The sequence below is a fragment of the Triturus cristatus genome, chromosome 1_1 (assembly GCF_964204655.1).
Source record: "Triturus cristatus chromosome 1_1, aTriCri1.1, whole genome shotgun sequence".
NCBI lineage: Eukaryota > Metazoa > Chordata > Amphibia > Caudata > Salamandridae > Triturus > Triturus cristatus.
Genome location: NC_140579.1, coordinates 1,019,263,030 through 1,019,284,651, shown reverse-complemented (window position 1 = coordinate 1,019,284,651; position 21,622 = coordinate 1,019,263,030). Strand labels below are relative to the sequence as shown.

General features: G+C 48.3%; 1 protein-coding gene and 1 long non-coding RNA gene across 2 annotated transcripts in view; one reads left to right on the top strand and one right to left on the bottom strand.

Moving 5' to 3' along the window:
- LOC146871466 (ubiquitin carboxyl-terminal hydrolase CYLD-like) overlaps nt 1-21,622 on the bottom strand; it is an 832,861-nt gene that overhangs the window by 161,429 nt on the left and 649,810 nt on the right. Inside the window, exon 7 of the mRNA XM_085651077.1 lies at nt 20,888-21,056. Coding sequence (XP_085507203.1) covers nt 20,888-21,056 — 169 coding nt within the window. The remainder of the gene's footprint in view (nt 1-20,887; nt 21,057-21,622) is intronic.
- The window catches only part of LOC146871467 (uncharacterized), a 138,580-nt gene that overhangs the window by 55,397 nt on the left and 61,561 nt on the right, over nt 1-21,622 (top strand). The window lies entirely within an intron of this gene.

Here is a 21,622-nt window from a genome sequence, read left to right as displayed (position 1 = left end):
TTAGTGCTATATTAAGCGCATGTCAGATTTGTAAGTATCGGAAAATCTCTTTGGGTGCCAGTTCGTGTTTCACTTGTAGTTCTTTAAATGTGAGTAATTTCCGTTTTTTTAGGAGGTCCCCAACTGTGGAGATCCCTATCGTATCTCACCTGTCGAACCCTGCTTGATAGCATAATAATCCCAGTTGTTGAGAGGAGCATAGAGGCGTAGCCTTTGTCAACCTCCCCTGCCAACTCAAGCGTTTGTTAGCTATCTGCCAGACGGAGATCGTATGAGCCATTGGACCAAGATATCTCTCCTTACGGGGTTTGGTATATAAGGCTACTAGATATCCCTCCCTTTCAGTCGGATATCTCTCTAGGTGGTACGCCGGGTTCGATGGGGGACTATACAACCAGTGGTTAGTTGCCACTAATTGTGATGCCCAATAATAAAGGCGTAGGTCTGGGAGTGCGATGCCTCCGTCATACCAGCTCTTCGTCAATTTCCCAAAGGCTCATACTTCAGCAGTCTCTCTCTCCTCTCCGGGGAGGTTTCCCTCCCTCTGTGAGAAGAGACAGAGGTCCTGTGAGAAGTTGGCCTGGTATATGATGCTCACTAGTTAAAGTGATCACCTTGTACCATGCCAAGCAACCCTTATGGTGTGGTTGTAAGTCAACCTTTTCGGACTAGCTGCCCTAGTGGTAGCGTAGGCTAAGCAGTCTTTGAGGCTAAACTCGTGAAGCGTGTTAAGCCAGCTGTTTTACCAAATGCAACCCCCTTTTATACCAATGAAAGGACACCACACAGATATATATTCAAAATATATATGTATTTATTTCTCAAAGTAACCCCTAGTCTCTTTATGAGCACAGGAGCACAAATCGTCAAACAAGATTACAGTAGAATACACAGAAGTTGCACTTTATATGGATAGGCCCTGGTGTCCGCTCGAACCATATACTAAAATAGTGGTAGAAGTACCACGAACAGAAAAGGGAAAAGGCCTAGGGCCTCTAGAATCGCTGGGCCTACAAGGAGCTAACTTCAGTTAGTGACCAGGAGGTCCACGGGTGGCGTGTGCAGAGCAAATAGTCACACGCGTGCTCCCATAGGTTTCAATGGGTGCGTAAAAAGTACAAAGTTACTGCAAAGAGGATCTTCCGGATGGACTAGGAACTCAAGATTTGGAACACAGGCACTAGAGATGTAATACTACACTTGGGCACAGGTGTGCCAGCTTTACCTCACCCACAGGAAGCGGGTGCATAGGCCTCGAGGTGCGTCGGGTTTCTTCTATCTGTTCCGTGGAGCCTGAAGACAAAGATGCTGCAGGTGGTCGGTCCGGGAGAGATGCGGTGGATCCAAGAGTGGATCGGAGATGTTGAAGACCTGTAAGCAGAGGGGACAGTGTTCACAGTCACTAGCCAGTGACCAGCGTGGCACCAGGTGGGTACCAGGCAATGTCGGGTGCAAACAGGAAGAAAGGTGTAGCTTGTCTCTGCAGCCACGTGGTCCCTGGAGGTCGACGACGTCCAGGAGTCGGTTCACGACCTGTCCCACGCAGGCTCTCGCTGTCAGCGGTGTCGGCGACTTGATCGAAGCAAACAAGCCTTGGCAAAAGCAATTGTTGTAGGAGATGAAATAAGCTGATGGTTCTGACCAGCAAGGTCAAAAGGACTGCTCCTTTGGAGGGGAGCAAGGGCCAGTCTGGAGCAACCAGACCAGCGGTGTATTTCGTAAAGTTCGTCGCCAAGATGGCTACTAGCCAGCGGGCCAGCAACCGGTTAGGCGCGTCGAGTGGCAAAATGCAGAAGGGCTCCACGCAGATCGTGGAGATGCTGGAGGGCTCACCTTTGGTGCAGATGCTGCTCGAGGGTTGGGCTTCTCAGATCCCAAAGCACAACTTGGAGGGAGCCTCGGTTGTTGCACTTGTCAGCTTGTCGTGGTCGTTTCAAGATGGCTGGCTCCACGTGTCTCGGTGCCTCCACGGGTCTCCTCTTTTCAGGGACTGTGGATCGGGCGGTGAGAGGTCTGGAGGTCCAGGTCTTGTCAGTCTCTGGGCTCCGGCTCCGGCGGGAGGCGGCGGCAAAGCAGACGTTGATTCGCTGGATGGTGCTTGCGTTAGCAAGGTGGTCACTCCCTGACCACAGGGGAGATTTCCTTCAGTCTTCTGTGCAGCAGAATGTCGAAGTTCCCGTCTTCTTCTTAGTTTCAAGTTGATTCCAGGATGTCTGAAGTCTTAGGACACAGCTCCTACCTTTAAGCGGATTCTAGGGGCCGGACTACCTGCTAGGTCCCTCCCTATGGGTGGGACCAGGAAGGGGGGTGGTTACACCCCCAATCCTTTGTCCAGCTCGCCCCAGGCCCGGGACTGGTGTGCCCCAGGACCGGTTTGAACTGGCATATGCACCGAGGCTCCTTGTGAGCCACAGGCATGTCTGGTTTCTTTCAAGCCCTACCTGACCAATACACAAAATCCTGTCTGGGGTGGTGCATGCACCTCCCCTGGCAGGAAACCCTTTGTCCACACCTCCCAAGCTGGAAGGACTCCCAGCAGCAGGAGGGCAGACTTGTGTCTGTGGTGGCAGCATCCATTTTGTGGAGCTGAGGCTATGTCTGATTTTACCCGGGTTTCAGGTACTGTACATGTCGTGTCCCTCTAGAAGGGTGGAATGCTAACCCCGTCGCCAGAATTGGCGAGGGGTTAGTATTCCAATTCGTATGACACCTTACTCGACATGTTTTGATAAAGCCAAACCAAAGATAGCATTTAACCGCGAGGTTCATAATGCACTTAAGAGTATATGGTATGACGATATCTGGAAACAGTAGAAGGAAGTTGTTCCGACCACTGCAGACAGGCTCAGCTCATGCCAGAGCACCATCTCACATGGAACCAAGCACTCTGCCTTCAGGATTGTTAAGGCCTGCCATAGGAGTGACTTATAGGTTAACATGTGTCCCATTTAAGGTTAGGTATAGGTATACTACACCTAAGTAAGAGGTGATTACACCAACTTACCCCAGCTGAGTGATCAGCCAGTTGTGTCAGATTGTTAGGCCAAGCCTGGGGTGGCATAATACATGCTTCAGCCCCTGGCAGGCCTTGGGTACACCAATGCCCTGGGTACCTAGTGTACACTGGTACAGGGGCTGACAGGGTGATCCACTTCCAATTGGTTATGCACCTAGGGTGCATAGTTTTAATTTAGTAGAGAGAACAGCAGGCTGGGGGTCTGATTGGCAGGCCCACAGCCTCAATATGTCAAAAACCAGTGAAGCAAAAAGCAAAAATTTGGGGTGACCATAGGATAGCAGACCCTACTCTCCTACAGGTCCCTATAGAGGAGTTAGACTGGAAAGATCCCCTTGACAGAGATCTATCCATTCTAGCCCTATGTTCAACTCTACCTGGAGGAATAAAGGCAGGAGCATTGTTGTCATCCTCCTCATCCCCATCCAGGAGAGCTGTGTTCACCAGATCCTGATCATTGTCATCAGTCTGGTTAGCATTAGAGGTAGGGTCAGGGGAACTGCTACCCATAGGCCCACCCTCACCTGCTGCCCCACCCACAATGTCTACCCCATCAGGCCCACAAGGCCCTGTGATATCATCCAGCTTAAGTATCTTTATGAGATGCTGGGTGGATGGACTTTTGCCTGTCTTCAGCTTCCTAATGGAACATAAGGCCCTAAGCTGAGCAAAGGAGAGATCCTCATATTTATAGGGAAGGAGCTCACTGGTTTCTGGTAGGGACCCACTGGTTCCTGGCTGGTTAGACATTACTAATGTGGTGTGGTGTATTGCATTACATACACTACTAAACTCTCTTGAGGGTGTGCTATCCCTTGACACACAACTCTAAGTTCAGTAGAACTTACTGTAGCTAAACTTGATATTATATGTACCTCAGATACCTTTTGTGGTTTTCAGTTGATCAATTAAACTGAGATTATCTAGTAAAACAGTAGTAAGCTGGAATCCCACACGCTGCACACCAATGTGAAAAGGTGGCCTGATATATGTTGTCCACTAGTTCTAGTGGGCACCTTGTATTAGTCCAAACAACCCCTTATGGCGATAGGTTAAAGACCACCTTTATTGAAAGCTATACTAGTGGTAGCTACGGAGAGCAGCCTTCAGGCTAAGTCTTGAAGGAATGTAAAGCAGCTTGTTTTACCAGTCTACAATCTCTTGAATGAGCAAATGAAAGGACAACCACACCAGGTATATATTTAAAATATATGTATTTAGGTTAAAACACACCCCTCTAGTCTCTTTATGAGACTGGAGTTCGAAGTACTTAGTTTACAAGTGAGCAATCATCAGTAATAGTACAAATACACGTTTGGGCCCTAAGGGCGTACCAAACCATATACCAATAAAGTGGTATAAGAACCACGACTGAACTAGACACAAGGCCTAGAGCCTGTAGAATCGCTGGGACCCCAAGGAACCACCCAAGGTAGTGACACAGGGGACCCACGGGGACTGTGTGCAGTGTGTGAACACAACCGCGGGTTTCCGTTATCTTCTATAGGCAATGTCGCGGTTGGAAATTTAAAGATTAGGGACACTTAGAATCGAGTCAGGACCAAACCCTTTTGGACTTAAGAAGTTCTAGGGCTAGCACCCACGGGAGCACCGGAGTACTCGAGTTACCTCACCCAGGGAAGCTGGGTGTATAGGAGTCTTTTGGTGTCGGGTCGCGTCGTCGATTGCAATGGAAGCCTACAAAGAACTGCTGCTGCCGTGAAGAGGAGAAGTGTCCGAAGAGATCCAAGCCTGGATCTGGGATGGAAGGAACCTGAAAGCAGAGGGGACAGAGTCTGGGTCACTAGCCAGTGACCGAAGGCAGGATGGACCAATGCCCACAGATGTCGGGTGCTTCAGGTGAATTGACGAGTGTCTTGACTCTTCAGCCACGAGGTCCAGGAGGCGTTGACGAAGTCCACGAGCCGGATTCGAGCTGTCCCACGAAGTCAGTCGAGTGCTGCGGTGTCGGCGACCAGATTGGACCCAACAAGCCTTAGCAACGGCAAGTCACTTGAATTCAGAGCAAGGACTGCAGTACAGACCAGCAAGGTCTGAGGGACTCACCCAGCGAGAGTAAGTCAGGGCACGTCTGGAGCAACCAGGAAAGCCCAAGCAGAAGAGGAGTTGCTTTCGTGAGGACCTACTAGCCAACGGGCTAGCGATCGCAAAGGAGCCTCGAGCGGTCGCACTTGAAACTGGCCCACAGGTCACTCGTGGAGTGGAGGCCAGCAATCTTCGGTGCAGGAGGTGCTCAAGCCTGGGGCTGCTCGGAGCCCAAAGCACAACTTCGAGGACGTCCCAGAAGATAGTGTTGCTGCAAAAGTTCACGGTGTCCAGGAGTCATGATTCCACGTCACCCACGATAGCCACGGGCCTCAGCTTTGCTGTGGACTCAGGGTAGCCTTGGGGAAGTCTGGAAATCCACCTCTGGTGATGCAAAGACTTCGACGTCCGGCGGGAGCTTCAGCGATGCAGACCGGTCAGTTGCTTCTTTGGTGCCTGCCAAGCAGGGGAGTCACTCCTTGACCCCAAGGGAGAATTCTTCCGTCTTCTAGTCGAAATAGAAAGTCGAAGGTCTAGGATATATGTTGCAGAGTTTCGTCCAGGGTAATCTAAAGTCACGAGGACTGGGTTCCCATACTTATACTAAGTTTGGGGGTTGGACATACACTAGGGACCCACCTATGGGAGGGTTTGGAAAGAGTGGTGGTTACACCCATTTCCTTTGCCAGTTTCGCGCCAGAGCAGGGGCAGGTAGCCCCTGCAACCGGTTTGAGCTGGACTATGCACAGGGACACCAAATGTGCCCCCAGTGCAGGACTTTAAAGCACCAGAGAGTGCTCCCGCCCAGCCCCAATACACATCTGCCTGTCTGGGGAGGTGGTTACACCTCCCTTCTACAGGAAACCTATTGTCCAGGCCTCCCCTGTCGGAGTTTCGGTCAGCAGCAGGAGGCCAGACCCGTGTCTGTGGCAGAGGCATCCATTTTGTGATGCCAGGGCTCAGGAAAGTCCTACCGGGTTTGACCATTGTGAACATGTCTCTCCCTCTAGAAGGGTGGAATGCTACCCCTGCCACCAGACCTGGCGGGGGTAGTATTCCAAGATGTTTGACACCAAACACAACATGTTTTGATGCAGCCATTCCAAAGTTAGCATTCTCCGCGAGGTTATAATGCACTTAAGAGTATATGGTATGGCTGTATCACAGAACAGCCATAAGGAAGTATTTCCGAAAGCTGCAGAGGGGCTCAGCTCATGCTTGGGCGCCCTCTCACACAAAACCAAGCACTCTGCCTTTAGCATTGTCAAGGCCTGCCATAGGAGTGACTAAAAGGTTTATATATATAGGTGGATATAGGTAGCCTATACCACTGTAAGGGGTGAAAGCACACCCTTACCCAGGCTGCAGTAGCAGACCTGTGGTATCATTTTCAGTGCTTTCCAGGGGTGGCATAATACATGCTTCAGCCCCTGGTAGGCCTCTGAGGTACCTATGCCCTAGGTACATAGTATACCATATACTAGGGGTGTATAAGGCACTCCAGAATCCAATTAGATATGTACCTAATGTACATGGAAACCATTTTAGAGAGGAAGCAGCTAGGCTGGGGTGCTGATTAGCAGGGCCACAGCCAGACTAAGATCGAAAAACAGTGAAACACCAGCAAAAAGTGGGGGTACCCATGTGAAATAGATCCTACTCTCCTACAAACACTATAAGTGGCTTTGCAGAGTTCCTCATTAGTGAGATTAGCCTCCTGGTCTGCCTTTTCAGATACCGACAGGGAGGGCAGATTACTATCCATCAGTAGTTGCCGGGAGTCTTCCAACGTTTAAGTGGTAGAGGGCGTGTATACCCTCTCCAAATGGCTTGCGAACATATCTGCAATTTCTTGTGGGTCAGATATTTTCGCGCCCATGTCGGTGGATAATTCAGGCACCCATCTGTGTTCCTGTTCCCGCCGCTCAAGCCAAGCCAGCATCTTACCCGCTCTTTCCCCCATCTCATACACTCTATGACGTGTGGACAGCAATCGCGCTCTCGCCTTTCCTTGCACAAGGGCTTTATATTCAAGATGTTTAGTAGTGAGGCGGTGCACTGTGGCTTCACTGGGCGAGGAGTTGTGGAGCGACTCTAGTTGTTGTAGGTCGCTTTCATTTTCAAGTATGTGCTCATTGTGACGTCGAACCATTTTTAGCGCCAACGCATGACCTTTCAACACTGCTATATACGCCTCCCAGATTGTCTGTGCTGATTCCACCGACCCAAGGTTTTCTGCGAAGTAGTGGTCCGTCTGTTCAGTTAGTTGTTTCTTTATGTCAGGTATCTTAAGAAGCTTCGGGTTTATCACTATGGAGCTACGTTGTTTTGGGCGGTGGAAGGTAAGTTCCACCCACACCGGGCAATGGTCCGAGATTCCACGCTGAAAACCGCGGGGATTTTGAAAGTGGTTTACGTCCGTCAGAAGTGTAAGGAAGTAGTCTATACGGGACATGCTCTTATGCGCATTGGAATGGTGGGTATAGTACGTCATTTGTGGTTGCAATGAGCGCCATATGTTCGCAAGTCCCATGGCCTGAGTAAATTCCGCCATGAGAGTGTTTGGTCTAGTAGTCGGTCGCTGGGGATATCTATCTACCCTATCATCCATAGTCAAGTTAAAGTCACCTCCCATTATCAAGGTGCCATCCCGGAATTCCAACAATATTTTACCTAAGTCGCTGAGCGTCTCTTTTCCCAATGCGGGGGGGGAGATACACCGAGATGACATTCAACACCTTCTAAGCTCTTGCGAACTAGGATACCAGTCCCCCTCGAGCTAGAGGTAAACCCCGCATGTACCAATAACTGATAACCCCACCTGCTGAGGGCCTTGCAACTATTACCTATAAGATGAGTTTCTTACAGCAGGACTATTTCTGGTGCGAGTCTCTTTAAATACTGTGACACTACACCCCTCTTTATTTTGTCTCCCAGCCCGTTGACATTCCACGTCAGGACAGACAGTTTTATATCAGTGATAGTAGTCAGTGTGGAGTAATGGCGTTGTCAAACGGGCGCAGTCGTATCCCTCTCTAAGGGGGAGGGGAACCAGGTCAGCCAGGGTAGACAAGTGTTTCAGTGGGGGCTGGATACCCAATGAGGGGGATTGAACAACTGCTTATCTTGTAAATAACATCACTTGCGATTGGTCACAACTTACCAAGCCAGATAAGGATCTCTCAGCATCATGACAATTAACAATAACAAAAACCTCAACTCTCCACCCACCCCTCCCCCACTCCCCCTGCCCCCCTGCCAGTGGATTTCAAACTACCCACCCCTCAACAAGGCAGAGTGCCTGTTGCCCCCCTCCCATACGCGGCTGCCTGGTGTACAACCTTCCCACCCTCGCTGTGACTGAAGGATGGATACATGTTACACAACATTCAGAAAAATCCCTGTGAACATCTCAGCGATTTAATTTGAACATATCTCTGAATGCCAGTGATGCCGCCCAGTTCGACTATGATAATCTCCCTTTTTTAGGTAACCAGGGGCCTCCTTCATATACCCCCCCCATCCCACCATACTTTCATTTGCTCGCAAAGGTCCCAAGTGTCCTTCAGGTTGCAACAAGGAGCATTGTCCTGCCTCCTACCCACTCAACCCTTCGAGTCGGAGATGTTCTCCCCACGAGCCGGATCCTCGCGATGTTGCGCCCCATTGTTCGGTGGGCCGTTTCTAGTCCTGTCGTCTGCCGCTGTTCTGATTCCCCACCCTTCGCCATCCCTCCAGCCAGTCCCAGGTGTCTTCTGCGGATGAAAAGAACCAGGTCTTGTCCTCCAATTCAACACAGAGCTTTCCTGGGAAGAGCATGGAATACTTGATTTCCTTGTCTCGTAGTGCTTTCTTAACCGCCAGAAATCTGCGTCGCTGGGCCTGCACTTTGGTTGTGAAGTCCGGGAAGAATGTGACTGCACTGTTATCTATTTGTAAGGGCGGTCTGGCTCGAGCTGTTTGAAGGATCACACCGCGGTTCCCGAAAATTGTAGACTCTTGCTATGATCGGTCTCGGGGGAGCCCCAGGCTTGGGCCGTCCCCCGGGGACTCGATGGACCCGTTCAATGGAAAAATAATCGGACAGGCGTTTCGGCTGGAGCCTCTTTGTTACCAGGTCTTCTACAAAAAGGTCTGCTGCGGGTCCCTCCGCTCGCTCCGGGACCCCAGTATGCGTATGTTGTTTCTTCGCGCCCTTTCTTCATAATCGTCAAGTAGGCCTTCCATTTTCACCTACTGGTCTCGGAGTTGGGCTACTTGTTGTTTAAGGAGGTCTGTGTCAGACGTTAATGTAACAGTGGCGTCTTCCACATCTTTTAATCTAGCATCCATTTTGCGTAGGTCCACTCTGATGAGGGAGATCTCTATATTGACTGTGTCAATCCGTGTCTCCAGAGATGTCCGGACTCCCACGATGGCCTCCATGATGTCCTGGAGGGTAGGATCAGAATGAGGAGACTTGGGATGAGGGTCATTTGTCTCAACTGTGGCAGCTATATCGGACTCACCACCTGTTTTCCCCCATGCGAATTTGGCAAGTGTCTTTAGGGCCTGTGTTTTAGGTCCCTTGCCACTGGCCATTGCGGGGTGTGAATGCTCACTATGTGGATCTTGTATCGGTACTCGCCGCCGCCTGCCCAGGGAAGGGGGAATTACTGAGTTCCTCCCCATCGGCCTCTCGGTTTTCCCGGTTAACTAAACAGTGGTATAGTCCAGTAGATGAGCGCTACTGAAATTTGGCTATGGGACTTCCTGAGGTCGGTTAATCAAAGGAGGGGGGGGGTGCGATGTAGCTTGTAAGTGAAGGTATGTACACTCTTGAGGTATGGTGAAGTAGGTTTGGTCGAAGGTGAATTCTGATGTTCTCCTGCAACTTTACCCCTAGTTGCGCCCCTCAAGCTCATGTCCTCAATCCTCAGGGCCACACTTAGCGTGGGCTGACGTTCAGGTCTTCAGCGACACCGCAATGCAACAGCCTGACAATGTGGCTAAGCGAGGTGATAGTGTGAGACAGTGAAAGTCCCGGGGCCTCAATTAGTAAAGGGTCCAGAGGGGGGGGAACGCGCGCCACCTTTCACATGTAGGCGTCACTCCGCTCTGCCCAAACGATGTGTTCGCGACATCAGGTAGGTCTTCAATGAGCAATGGGCCACCCCCGAGCCCTCCAGGGGAACCCCTGCCTCCATCTTCAGGGCCACTCAACACCTCAGTAAGAAGCGCCGCCGCAGGCCACCACTCCGCCTCCAGCAGTTTCTCTGGGGTGCCGCTCAGTCGTTCAGGCCCACAGTGAATCAGCAATGCGGCAGGTTTATTTCTTGGCCCAGCAAGATGGCACTCCGGGCTGGTGGGGATCCGAAGGTGATCAAAGGGATTGCCACCCGCAACTAGGCCTCAAGCCGGGGCCTCGATTTGTAAGCAGGTCGAAGGGGAGGAACGCGCAATGCCCTCCACTCATACGCGTCAGCTCCAACTGTCCAGACGGGATGCAGACGGCCCACGGCAGGCTCCGGTTTCACGAGGGGTCGTCCCCGAGCCCTCCGGTTGTCCCCGTACGCCAATGTGTAGCTCTATCACCTCAGCAGTGAAGATCTCGGGAGCGGGCCGCCATGTTGCTGCCGGTGAAGTTCCAGGGGCGCTGTGTCGTTGCTGCTGATCACCGCTAATCGGGCTTGGGTCGCCCGATTCAAGCCTCGCTGGTGTCCTCGGGATCTGTGCCCCTCACATCGAGGGGATGGCAGTCGATTTCAGGCCGGATAGTGGAAGAAAGACGGCGAGGATAGCGGAGCCACTTCAGAACGCGGCCATTCAGTTCGGCTGCTAGCCACGCCCCCATCGATTTAACATTTTTAACACTCACTGTTCGTGAATCAATCTATATTTTTGGCATTATTGTTCTTAAGGGCATGAAGACAGGGCCAGTTTTGATGTCATACAGCAGATAACTGTGTACAGTGCAAGCGCATATTTCTCGCTTTGCAGTGGACCAACTTCACAAGGGAACAAGAACCCGGCGCTTCTTTTTGGATCAATTTTGCAGGGGAACAAATACAGCAGCTCTACTTCTAAGGGGCCAGCGACATACAGCCAAGGCATGGGGTGCCACAGTGGGGGAGGTTAGCCTAAGCAGGGGTCACAGCGCAATATACATAGCAGAAGAATAGCATTCTAACAATTCCCATTATCGAGAACAAGGTACCAAAACTCACATGCTTACATCCGTAAGTGTGATGAATGGGAAAGGGTGCGATCTATGCCTGTGAATGACATAAGGCTGCTTTGACGAAGGGACTGAGACTCCAACGCCCAAAACCTTGACGCTGAAAGCCTCACAGGCCTATAGTGGATACTGTCATAGACTACAATGGCAATGAAGGGCTTTAGAACAGTAAGCCCTGCATCGCAGTTCAGGAAGTTGATTTACTGCCTTGCTTCCATCTCCTACTTCAGAGTGAGGCGGGGCAGGCAGCCTGGGACAGACAGCCCAGACTTAAATACATCAATTTGTTTAGAGATACGACTGTATCTCTAAATAAATAAATCTATTTAATATTTGTACCGGAATGTGTAAGAAGTTCAGGGGTTGAGAAGTCCCAGAGCCCTACTGGAGAAACTGCCCCTGATTAAAGGGAGTACAGGGTTATGTACTGCAGGGGAGTATAGGGCGATATGGAGCATGCCACACTGCAGGGGAACACTAAAGAATACACGATTTGGTAGCACTGGGTGATAACCATTCTGGGGAGCTTTAGGTGATGTGAACTAGGAGAATAGAAGGTCATATGCTTTAGGGGAGTAATGAATGTCCCTCAGGGTAGCACTGGGTGACGTGCCCATCTGGAGCACAGGGTGAGCGTTCTGTAGCAGACAGGTTGCTGAGCAGTACGGGGCGCAGAGTGACGTGCAAAGGAACTTACAGCAAAACAGTATGGGTGCACACATCAATGTGTGGTAGGTTTTCACCAACTGTTGTCAGAGAAATCTCAGTTACACAGTTAAGCCAGGTCAGATTTTGTCGCCCTCTGGAACTTGTATTTTTGCCTTTATAAATGCAGGACTAAGGGTACCAGAAGTCAAGGCCAGTTTTTTTTTAGATAGATAAACTACTCATACCTGACATTTTAGATGGCAGCGCTATTTCCTACCTTCTTCTGTAAAGTATTTTAGTGATTTGTTTAAAGGCACAGAGAGATTTTGTGGATTTGCACCATGTTTAAATCGGAGTGATTTGTGCAGGCATCCTCCTTCCATATAGCACACTGTTGTAACCTGTATTGTATTTATCTGGTTACTTACTCCCTAGCTGCTGTGATGCATGGAATGTTGGTGGGAGAGTCTTGAATGGAATGCTTGGGTGCCTAGATGCTTGAGTGTGACAGTTGGAGTATGGGCTGAGCAGCAAGAAGACTGCTCCTGGTGGCGCTGTATCTCTACAACTCAAATACCTGTAACTGAACTTAATAAATCAACTTAAATCTACATCCTAGCTGCGGACTTCATCACTACAGATTTTTGGTGACAATTCTTGAAACGAAACTACGCATGTTTTAAAAAGGATTCTGAAAAAAGAAATCTCTAAAGGAAACTTACAGAAACTAAGAAGAAACCTCTAGTTTGAAGTACAAGGCGTGTAAGCCCCACCAGTGTCTCCTTCACCAGACAGCCCCAGCCTGCTTGTACTTCATTGGGTTGAACATTTGGAATTTCTGCTTCTGTGATAGCTTGTGTGATCCTGAGCACTTCACCAGTGTCCCTATCAGTGGGCAGCCCCAAGCCTGGATATGCTCCTTTGGTCTTCATTTAAGGACTTTTATGTTAGTGGATGTCTGGTCTGAGCGTCACTAGTTCCACATCCTAACGTGCCTGCCACTATGATGCATCAGATTTTAAAGAAACTAGGGGCAGCACAAAAGCAGAATATGGATTAAATTTACATTGCTTTGGGGGAGCTTCGACTTTGTCAGTTTGAGGACTTCAAAGGCGCCACACAGCAGTGTGTTTGTTTATGTGCATAGATTCAATTCCAACACGGTCGAGGTGGCAGCGGCAAGAGCAAGACCTTTGCAGTGAGGAAAAATGATGTTACATCCATTGGTAATGTTGTTGTACTTTGCGATTAAACTGTATTTAGTCCAGGGAGCTGCCAGAGATCAACAGTGGTGCGGTTTGAAAAAAGAGGCGCTCGAGACACATAGCACGCGCAATCTCACCTGCATTTTGTAGTTGTGCAGTGCCCTCGGGGAATCATCTGTGACGTCTATTCTTCGACTCAGCGTCTGACTCAGCGTCTGACTGCCGTGGGATGATTGCTTGCATTTTTGTGCCTTGAGCCATCCGGCTCTGCGTCTCCTGCGTGCCGCCATTTTGGGACTGGAGGCACCTCGCCAGCACCAGAGCGAAGAAGTTTCCTGTAGTGTCTTGCCTGTTTGGATCGTTTTCTGCCAACCACGTGTTGTTCTAATAAAGTTTTCAAGCAAGCGCCACTAGCTTGTTTTTGCACGCAATATCTATCTCCTGGGTGCTATCCTGTTCTCTGTATTGTAGACAACTTTGTGTTTCCACTATGTCAGTCAACTCAATGGATGGTAATCCTTGATGCCTAGTCTCTTTTTAGGTCGAGGACTACCGGTCTGCCGAAAGGCAGAACCGGAAGTCGGAGATTTAATGACTTGGAGAAGAGGGGCTTGAACCCGCCCCTCTTCTCCCCTGTTCTCCATTGGCTGGCCTCGTAAATGCTGGCCAGCCACTGGAGAAGAGGTCAGTCACTCCGATTAGGCCCCGTCCTTTTCGGATCGGGGGGCGTGTTTTTTGCGAGAAGTCTCAAGGAGGAGACATCAGCAAAACACGCCCCCGAATCCGAAAAGGACGCGGCGTTTCTCCGAGGCATTTCTGCTCTGCCTGCCTCGGAGAAAGGCGGTGGTGTGCGGAGGAAAGCGAGGGTTGAGAGAGAAAAAGATAAGAGAAGCACACTACGAGATAGCGAGGCCACAGTACACATATTATCAGAGAAAGTGAGTCTAACGAGGGAATCGTAAAGTCTGTACAGAGACGGGCTGAAGAGATAAAAGATACGAGTGAAAAAACACAGATTCTTGAGGGGGGCGGGGCAGTAAAAGAATCAGACGATTAGAAGCCCGGGATAGCAAACCATACGGGTTAACAATTGCCACGCACAACAGGCTCGTCGCCTAGTCTTATTTTTGAGGGACGACTCGGCATTGTGTTAATAATTTGTGTGGACTGCCCTTATTTTTCATCTCATTCCCTCCATGGAAACTATATTTTCTACAGTTGGCTCGAAATGTACACACCTTACGAACACTGTCTCTTATGATAGGTGTTAAACGCGGGACACTTTAATCCACACGCCTTTGCTTTAATCCCCTCCTCAATCCTCCACCACCCCCCGGGGTGCAGGGACTTCCGTCGGCTCCCCTCCTAGTTACGAGCCCGGCGGTGGCTCGCACGCTTATCACGAAGCGCAGGAGGCGGGATCCGACGGTGGCCGGCACGCTTCCCTGGCTGGGCGGAAGTGGAGCACGCTGGGCCCGGAAGAGAGTCTGGCAGGCAGTAGGCGATAGTGAGTCACGAGACCTTAGAGCAGTGATACCGGGCAGTGAGCAATGTGTACGGAGGAGCGCGTTCCAGCACACGCGTGACGTCAGCAGATCTCTGACTCACCCACCGACGCGCAGTACCGGTGACAGAGAAACCGCACTACTATCTCTGTTACCTAACAGGGCCAGCAGCCCGTCCACAGAAACTCGTAGCCTCTCCCGGCCTTGGACACGCGGTAAAGAGTTAAAGCGTTGCACCCGCGATGATGTATTCCTGTCTTTTTATTAGCATAGTGACGTGACTGCAACAAGTATGTGGTGTATGCGTTTTAAACGTAGCTTCACTGTTTAGTTTATCATCAATGTAAAACGCACCTGGTGGTACCTCTATTCTGTTTTTTTTAGGTTCAGCCAGTAAGCGGTGTCACCCATTGAATATCTGTAAACCTCGCAGAATGTCTCACTGACCAACCATAGGGGCAGCACAAAACCGCACCTGAACGCCCAACCCTGTGGGAATCATTGAGGCGCATTCAGGAGTCCCTGGGCTTCAAATGTAACCCACAATGGCAGCCTTTCACCACTGGTGGCCTTAGGCTTTACCACACAGTTCGACTCAAAACTGGGCACCGAGTACACCCCTTTAGCCCTCTGTTCTCTCGGCAGCAAAGACAAGTATCCCAAGACTTTCTCAGGGAGGCAGTGTGGGATGAAACTCTATTTAACATCGCATCACAACTAATAAATCATTGATTACTGAAGAAGAAAAACACTTTATTGCCGACACACAGCTAAAACTTACATAGTAAATGAGGTGGGCAAAAGAACACAATGCACATAGTTATCGGTGGGGAATAATTCTGTTTTGGTGTTATTCCAAGGTCCTCCACATGTAGTAAGCCAGAAATCAGTTCATAATACAATTAGGCCGTCCAATGGCTGATATGCACTATCTCCTCCTTCTATCGCATGCGGAAGTTCTGTCACTACTAATGTACGTAAAGGGTTGACGTTCTTATGTAACCTGTTTATAGCTGCCTCGTATTACTTATTTTCCTCCCCCAACCTTGGATGTGCAGTGTACCCTGAGGGTGTAAACAACCACCACACTGATGCACAGGGACATAAGGGAGGAGACATTGCTCCTACTGGTGTGTGGACTCTGAAGAACAGCTCAACAGACTTAGAGCCAGCCCCACTGGCTCTCACAAAGGAACCCAAGGTGTCAGTTTATGTGCAGGTTCGAGTCTTCAGTTCTCGAGACGCAGCGCAGCAGAGGCACGCTTCTACAGAAGATGCACACGGCGTACTCAATGCAGAGAAACACATTTTTGTTGCTGGATCTTCCTCAGGCCCAGACTCAAGACAAGTACCCAAACCACATCATAGTCCTCCCCCCCCCCCCCGGATTAGAGCAGTGAACTCGGTGAAGGGTCTGGGATGCGCAACTGCATATTGTGGTTGAGCGTTTCTTCTAGCACCAAGACATCACAGGCACTTTACCTTCTTTACATGGAACCATTAAATGCAGTTGGGATATTCTTTAGTGCCAAGCTGTCACAAGTGCTTCTGCTTTCTTTGATGAAACCGACAAATAAGGTTGAGATTTTCCTTAGCATCAAGCCATCTGAGCCACTTCTGCTTTGTCAGTGAGTGAGCTACTTCTCTGTCGACATACGTCCACAGAGAAGTGGGCGTCGCGCAGTTAGACTCGGATATGCGAAGGAACGCCGACCTGTTTGGCAAGTTTCCAAAATATGACCGGTTTTTCCCCACTTCGTTTTCAGATAAAGCAGTATTTCTCTATGCTTACGTTGTTTCCTCTGCCATTCTCAGACTTTCATTTTAGTGGCGTGCAGGCAGCCTGAGTCTCGCGGAGGTATATGGGGATTTCTCAATGTGAAGATTGTTCTTAAGTATCCCCGAGATGCAGCAAGCCATGTTTATCTCTCTACGGTAGCTGCTTGCATTGCATATTTGAGCTTGGGTACTTACTAACCCTGCCCTAGCTTGTATGGTAGGTTTGTTTACTTTTGTGGCTCAACGCAGATTAGTTTTAATTTTAGGGATGCATGTTTGCTCTAATCTGGCAGGGCCGATTTGGCTCTTTATCCCACCGAGGTTACAGTCCCAGTTCCCCCAAATTTCAGTTGCATGTAAACGAGAAACCCTCAGTAGTTACTCAGATGCAACCGAAACGGTAAATAAAATTTTGATTTATTAATCTTTTTTTCCCTAACGTAGACACTTTTTCCACCATTCATTGAATGACTTCACGCAAAATCATGCAACCACGTTTCGTATGTTGAAATAAAAGGTATACGTTTTTCTTGTCACAGATTAAGTGTAGTTTTAATATCGTTATAAGCCTGCAATAGATGCGCGTTACAGAACGAACTTCAACAAAAGAAGTCAACGTTACAATTAAACAGAAACCTACATTGAGGTTAAAAACACGATTTCGCCATACAGTTGGGAGGGGGTAGGCTTAAAGTTTCTTTGCCCTGGTTAATTTGGCCGGCCTCGCCACCACCCCCACTCGGAGAGATTAATGGAGCAAACAAGCTGGTACGAAGTGAAAAGTAATCAAGGCAACTCTGTATGGGGCGGGGGAGGAGAAACACAGTGTAAATAAACAGTCTCACTCTTCTTAAATGCTTCTGGGGTTGGGAAATGTGGCGTAGCACAAGGCTTGTTTGCGCCTCCCTCCCCCTCTGCAAGAATATCACCGCATCTCAAAGAAAAAGACGTACAAAACAAATGAAAAAAGAAATCCTGTATATAAAAATAAATAATGCACACTGTTAGTAACGCATCTGCGATGCATAGTAGGAAGAATATGTTTTGTCTCCTTTAAGTCACTGGTGTGTTTTTTAACACATTTGCCAGATGCAGTGGTTGACTGCCCCCCTGCCCCCCATCAGGAAGGAGGCATGTGTTCCAGCAACAGCCAGATAGCTAGAAACACTTTAAAGCAATCGATTTCATGTTTTTTCTTTAATCTTTCCAAGGAAACAAAACTTCTCCACCGACATCCGCCCCCCCCCCCCAAATAAAAATCTGAAACCAATGTATTTACAACGGAAACTCAAATATACAATTGTTTTCAGGAGTCAAGGACCATTGATTCCTTATTACACAGTTTTAACGATGGATTTCTTCCTAACCCAGCCGAGGAAACCGGTAAGAAGCATTTACAATGCAATGGTCTCGGCTTTGGTAAAGTTAGAGCTATTGGCATTGCTCATGACATTATTTTTGTTTATGTTTTTGTTTTTAACCCCTTCGGTGCTCATGACGGAACGGTTCCGTCATGAGCCACGGTTGAGCTGTGCTCATGACGGAACCGTTCCGTCATGACCACGCCCGCGCAAGATTCCGTCAGCACAGCGGCGGAATTTGCGCAGCATGGAAGGGGTTAAAACATTTTAAAAAACGGCATTGTCATGAGCAATGCCAATAGCTCTAACTTTAACAAGGCCGAGACCGTTGCATTGTAAATGCTTGTTGTCTTTCTTCTGCTGACTCTAATTTTAGAGGCGGCATGTTTATTTTTGGCATTGTATTCACCCCGCTTTCAATGAGCTTATCTGGACATCGTATATTTCTTTATGGATTTTCTGGTGTTTTCTGTAAGCATGACAACACATGGTCATTGGATATTGCCTTTTACGGGACTTGGTTTTTAAAGCGGAGTGTCATGCTTACAAGCATACAAGCATTTTGCTCCTATCGTCTGGTTGGATCTCACCATTTTTGTCTTGAGTTAGCAAGGGGACTTCCTCCCAAGTCAGAGGTAGATGGTTCCATGTTTAAGTTTTGTCCATGAGACAGTTCTCAGGTGAGGTCGCTCACCGGCCAAGGGTCAGTTCAAAGAAATAGAATATACAAGAGACAGACATTTAGTCTTTACCCTTACAAAGGGGTGTTTTTAAGGGTTGTCTCTCACTTATCACAGTTGATGAGTTTAAGTCCCATTTACACAGTATGTAATGGGTTTTAGTCCCACTTACACAGTTTCTAATGAGTACGAGTCTTATGTTTTCTAGTGCTCTGGTTACGCTACTAACCTTCACATAGGGGTTTTAATGGGTACCAGTCCCTTGTATTTCACTCGTTTTGTTCACACTCTTACCTCCACATAGGAGTTCTAATGGGTATGAGTCCCATGTGTTGTTCTGTTCTGTGCACGTATCTAACCTCCACACAGGTGTTCTGATGGGTACTAGTTCCATGTGTTCTATTGTTCTGTTAACATTTCTAACCTTCACATAGAGGTTCTAATGGGTTTGAGTCCCATGTTTTCTGCTGTTCTGTTCATGAAACTAACCTCTAATTAGGGGTTCTAATGGGTACGAGTCCCATATTATCTTGGTTTGTGCGCATTAGTCTGCCACACTTGCAGTTGTCTGCCTCAGGGCCTGTTTGGCTGTATGGTTAGCAGTCGACATTATTTTCTTTCTTCCCCTTACTATTTTCTTGGTTGGTGTCGGGTGTAGATGTTCCATGTTGTTTATGGTCCATTGTTTCACCGGCATTTTGGGGAAAGTCAGTTCGGGTGTCCGTCTACATTGTTTATTCTTCTACATGTACTTATTGTACATCTATTTTTTTCTGAATTTACTTTCCACTTCTCTTGTACTTCGGTCTCAACCTTTCATTTCATTTTCTCTTGTACTTACTCTTGCATATCTCCAATTTATTTTCTTCCTTGTTCACGCTTGATTTTCTTGGCATATTTGCTTTGATCCCTTCACGTTTGGGCTCACTTTCTTCTTGCTTTTTCTCCAGTTTTTCATTTCTTGGGGTTCTCCTTGTTTGAACCTTTTTCTTCTTTGTGGTTTCCTTTTTTGTGTTGTGGAAGAAGGGAAGGTATGTTGTAACCTGTATTGTATTTATCTGGTCACTTACTCCCTAGCTGCTCAGCCAGTGTGAATGTGATGCATGGAATGTTGGTGTGAGAGTCTTGAATGGAATGTTTGGGTGCCTGGACGGTTGGAGTATGGGCTGAGCAGCAGGAAGATTGCCCCTGGTGGTGCTGTATCTCTACAACTCAAATACCTGTAACTGAACTTAATAAATCTACTTAAATCTACAGCCTGGCTGCAGACTTCATTACTACAAACACATACAGATGGGCGCAACTCACATGCAGGCACACCTGCATACTTACAAGCGGCCCCATGTTTGGCATGGCGCCTACCATTGGTCTCGAGTTTTAGGCCATCAGTATTTAGTATAAATGATTTCTATACCCTTACTGATGACAAAATCAAATCTACACGTCCCACAAAGCTGTTTTTTTCCGTTAGAAAACAAGAAATAGATTAAATGAACTCATATGACAAACCACTTGGAAGCTATGTACAATAGAGGGCGGGTGAAAAACATACATACTTTTTCTCTTTGTTATATCTGAACTTCAGCTTCTGTTTTGTCGCTGCTTTAATGCCTTCTCTGCTTTTTGGTGCCAACATTCTGAACCAAAAATTGCTTTTAGCTTAACCTGCTTTTTACATTACATTTCGAAGCGGGTACGAAGCATCCCATGAAATAATTTGTCATGACGTGTGAAACATAAGATTTATTGAATCTTGGCGAATGATTTCTGTGAAGACTGTAGTTCCTTATTATGATGCAACAATAAAAACAGACAATGCTCTGGCAGGGATATCATGCAGTAGGTAAACTAAACTCATCATCATGGTGTGGGCAGCTCAACCAATCCATAAGGCAGCAATTTCACAAGCAAAACTGGGTGTTTCTTATGCTTTTATTTCCATAAGGGATTTGGCATATGCATTCTCTAAGTGGCATTCATAAGGCCAAATCTAAATACACTGTCTTTTTGCAAATACTTGGGACACCGACAAGTTTAGTACACAGCACAGAATGAACCAACACTCAATTTCTTGGCTTCTGTTTTCACACAGAAAAACAAAAATGTGGAGGTGTACTTTATCTCTCCCACTCTAAAGAAAGGGGACGCATAAGGTAAAATCTTAATAATTTTTTTTTAAAAAGTCATGCACAGATCTGCCACATATATGGCATTCATTTTAACAATCTACTTCATAGGATCTTTCAAAATACTTTTTCAGCGCTATATACGATCCTCCTGCAGCACCATCCATTGCTATCAATTCCTCAAACATCATGACATTATAAGGCATTCTATGTCACAGGATTGTCAATTATCCTCATACAGAGCATATGTTCATATGGGTTACAGTTGCGATGCATAAGGCGATGCAACCCCTCTTACACTTACCAATGGAGTTGCAGCGGTTAATCTGATTGGTGGGCATGTGCAGGGAGGCGAATCTTGAGTCAGGCCGGCAAATCCTCAGCTTGACAAATAGGGCCTTGTATGGGGCGCACTGGAAGTAGCGGACGCCCCGCCAGATGCCATCGGTGCAAGCCAGTGGCATGGGATCCTCCTGGAAGAGAAAGAAGCTTGTAGGATTTAACATAGGAACATAGGACATGAGGTCACTGAGTGGCGTGAAAACCTGACCATGGCCCGAGGTTCCCGACAGGCCAACAGGTTCATCAGACATATCAATCAGGTACTTGTTAAGCGTGACTACTCACCCGTAAGGGTCTCAAGGCGCTGGGGAGGAGGGCGGGGTGCAGGTTCCAGTTCAGCAAGGAGGAGGTCTATCAAAGAGCCAAGTTTTGAGGTTTCTCGTGAAGATGGGGAGTGATGTAGTGTGTCTGAGGTGGAGTGGTGGGGCGTTTCAGGCTCTGGCCGTGAGGAAGGAGAAGGAGCGGCCTCCTGATCTGGTCTTTCTGGCACGGGGGACCACGGCGTAGGAGAGCTGGGCTGATCGTAGGGTCCTTTGGGGTGCGTGGAAAGCGAGTCGGCTGTTCAGGTATGCTGGTCCGGCATTGTGGAGGGTTTTGTGTGCGTGGGTGAGGATCTTGAAGGCGATTCTAGCCTTGATTGGGAGCCAGTGGAGCGTGCGCATGTGCTGGGTGTCGTATTTGTCAATCCACTCACCTG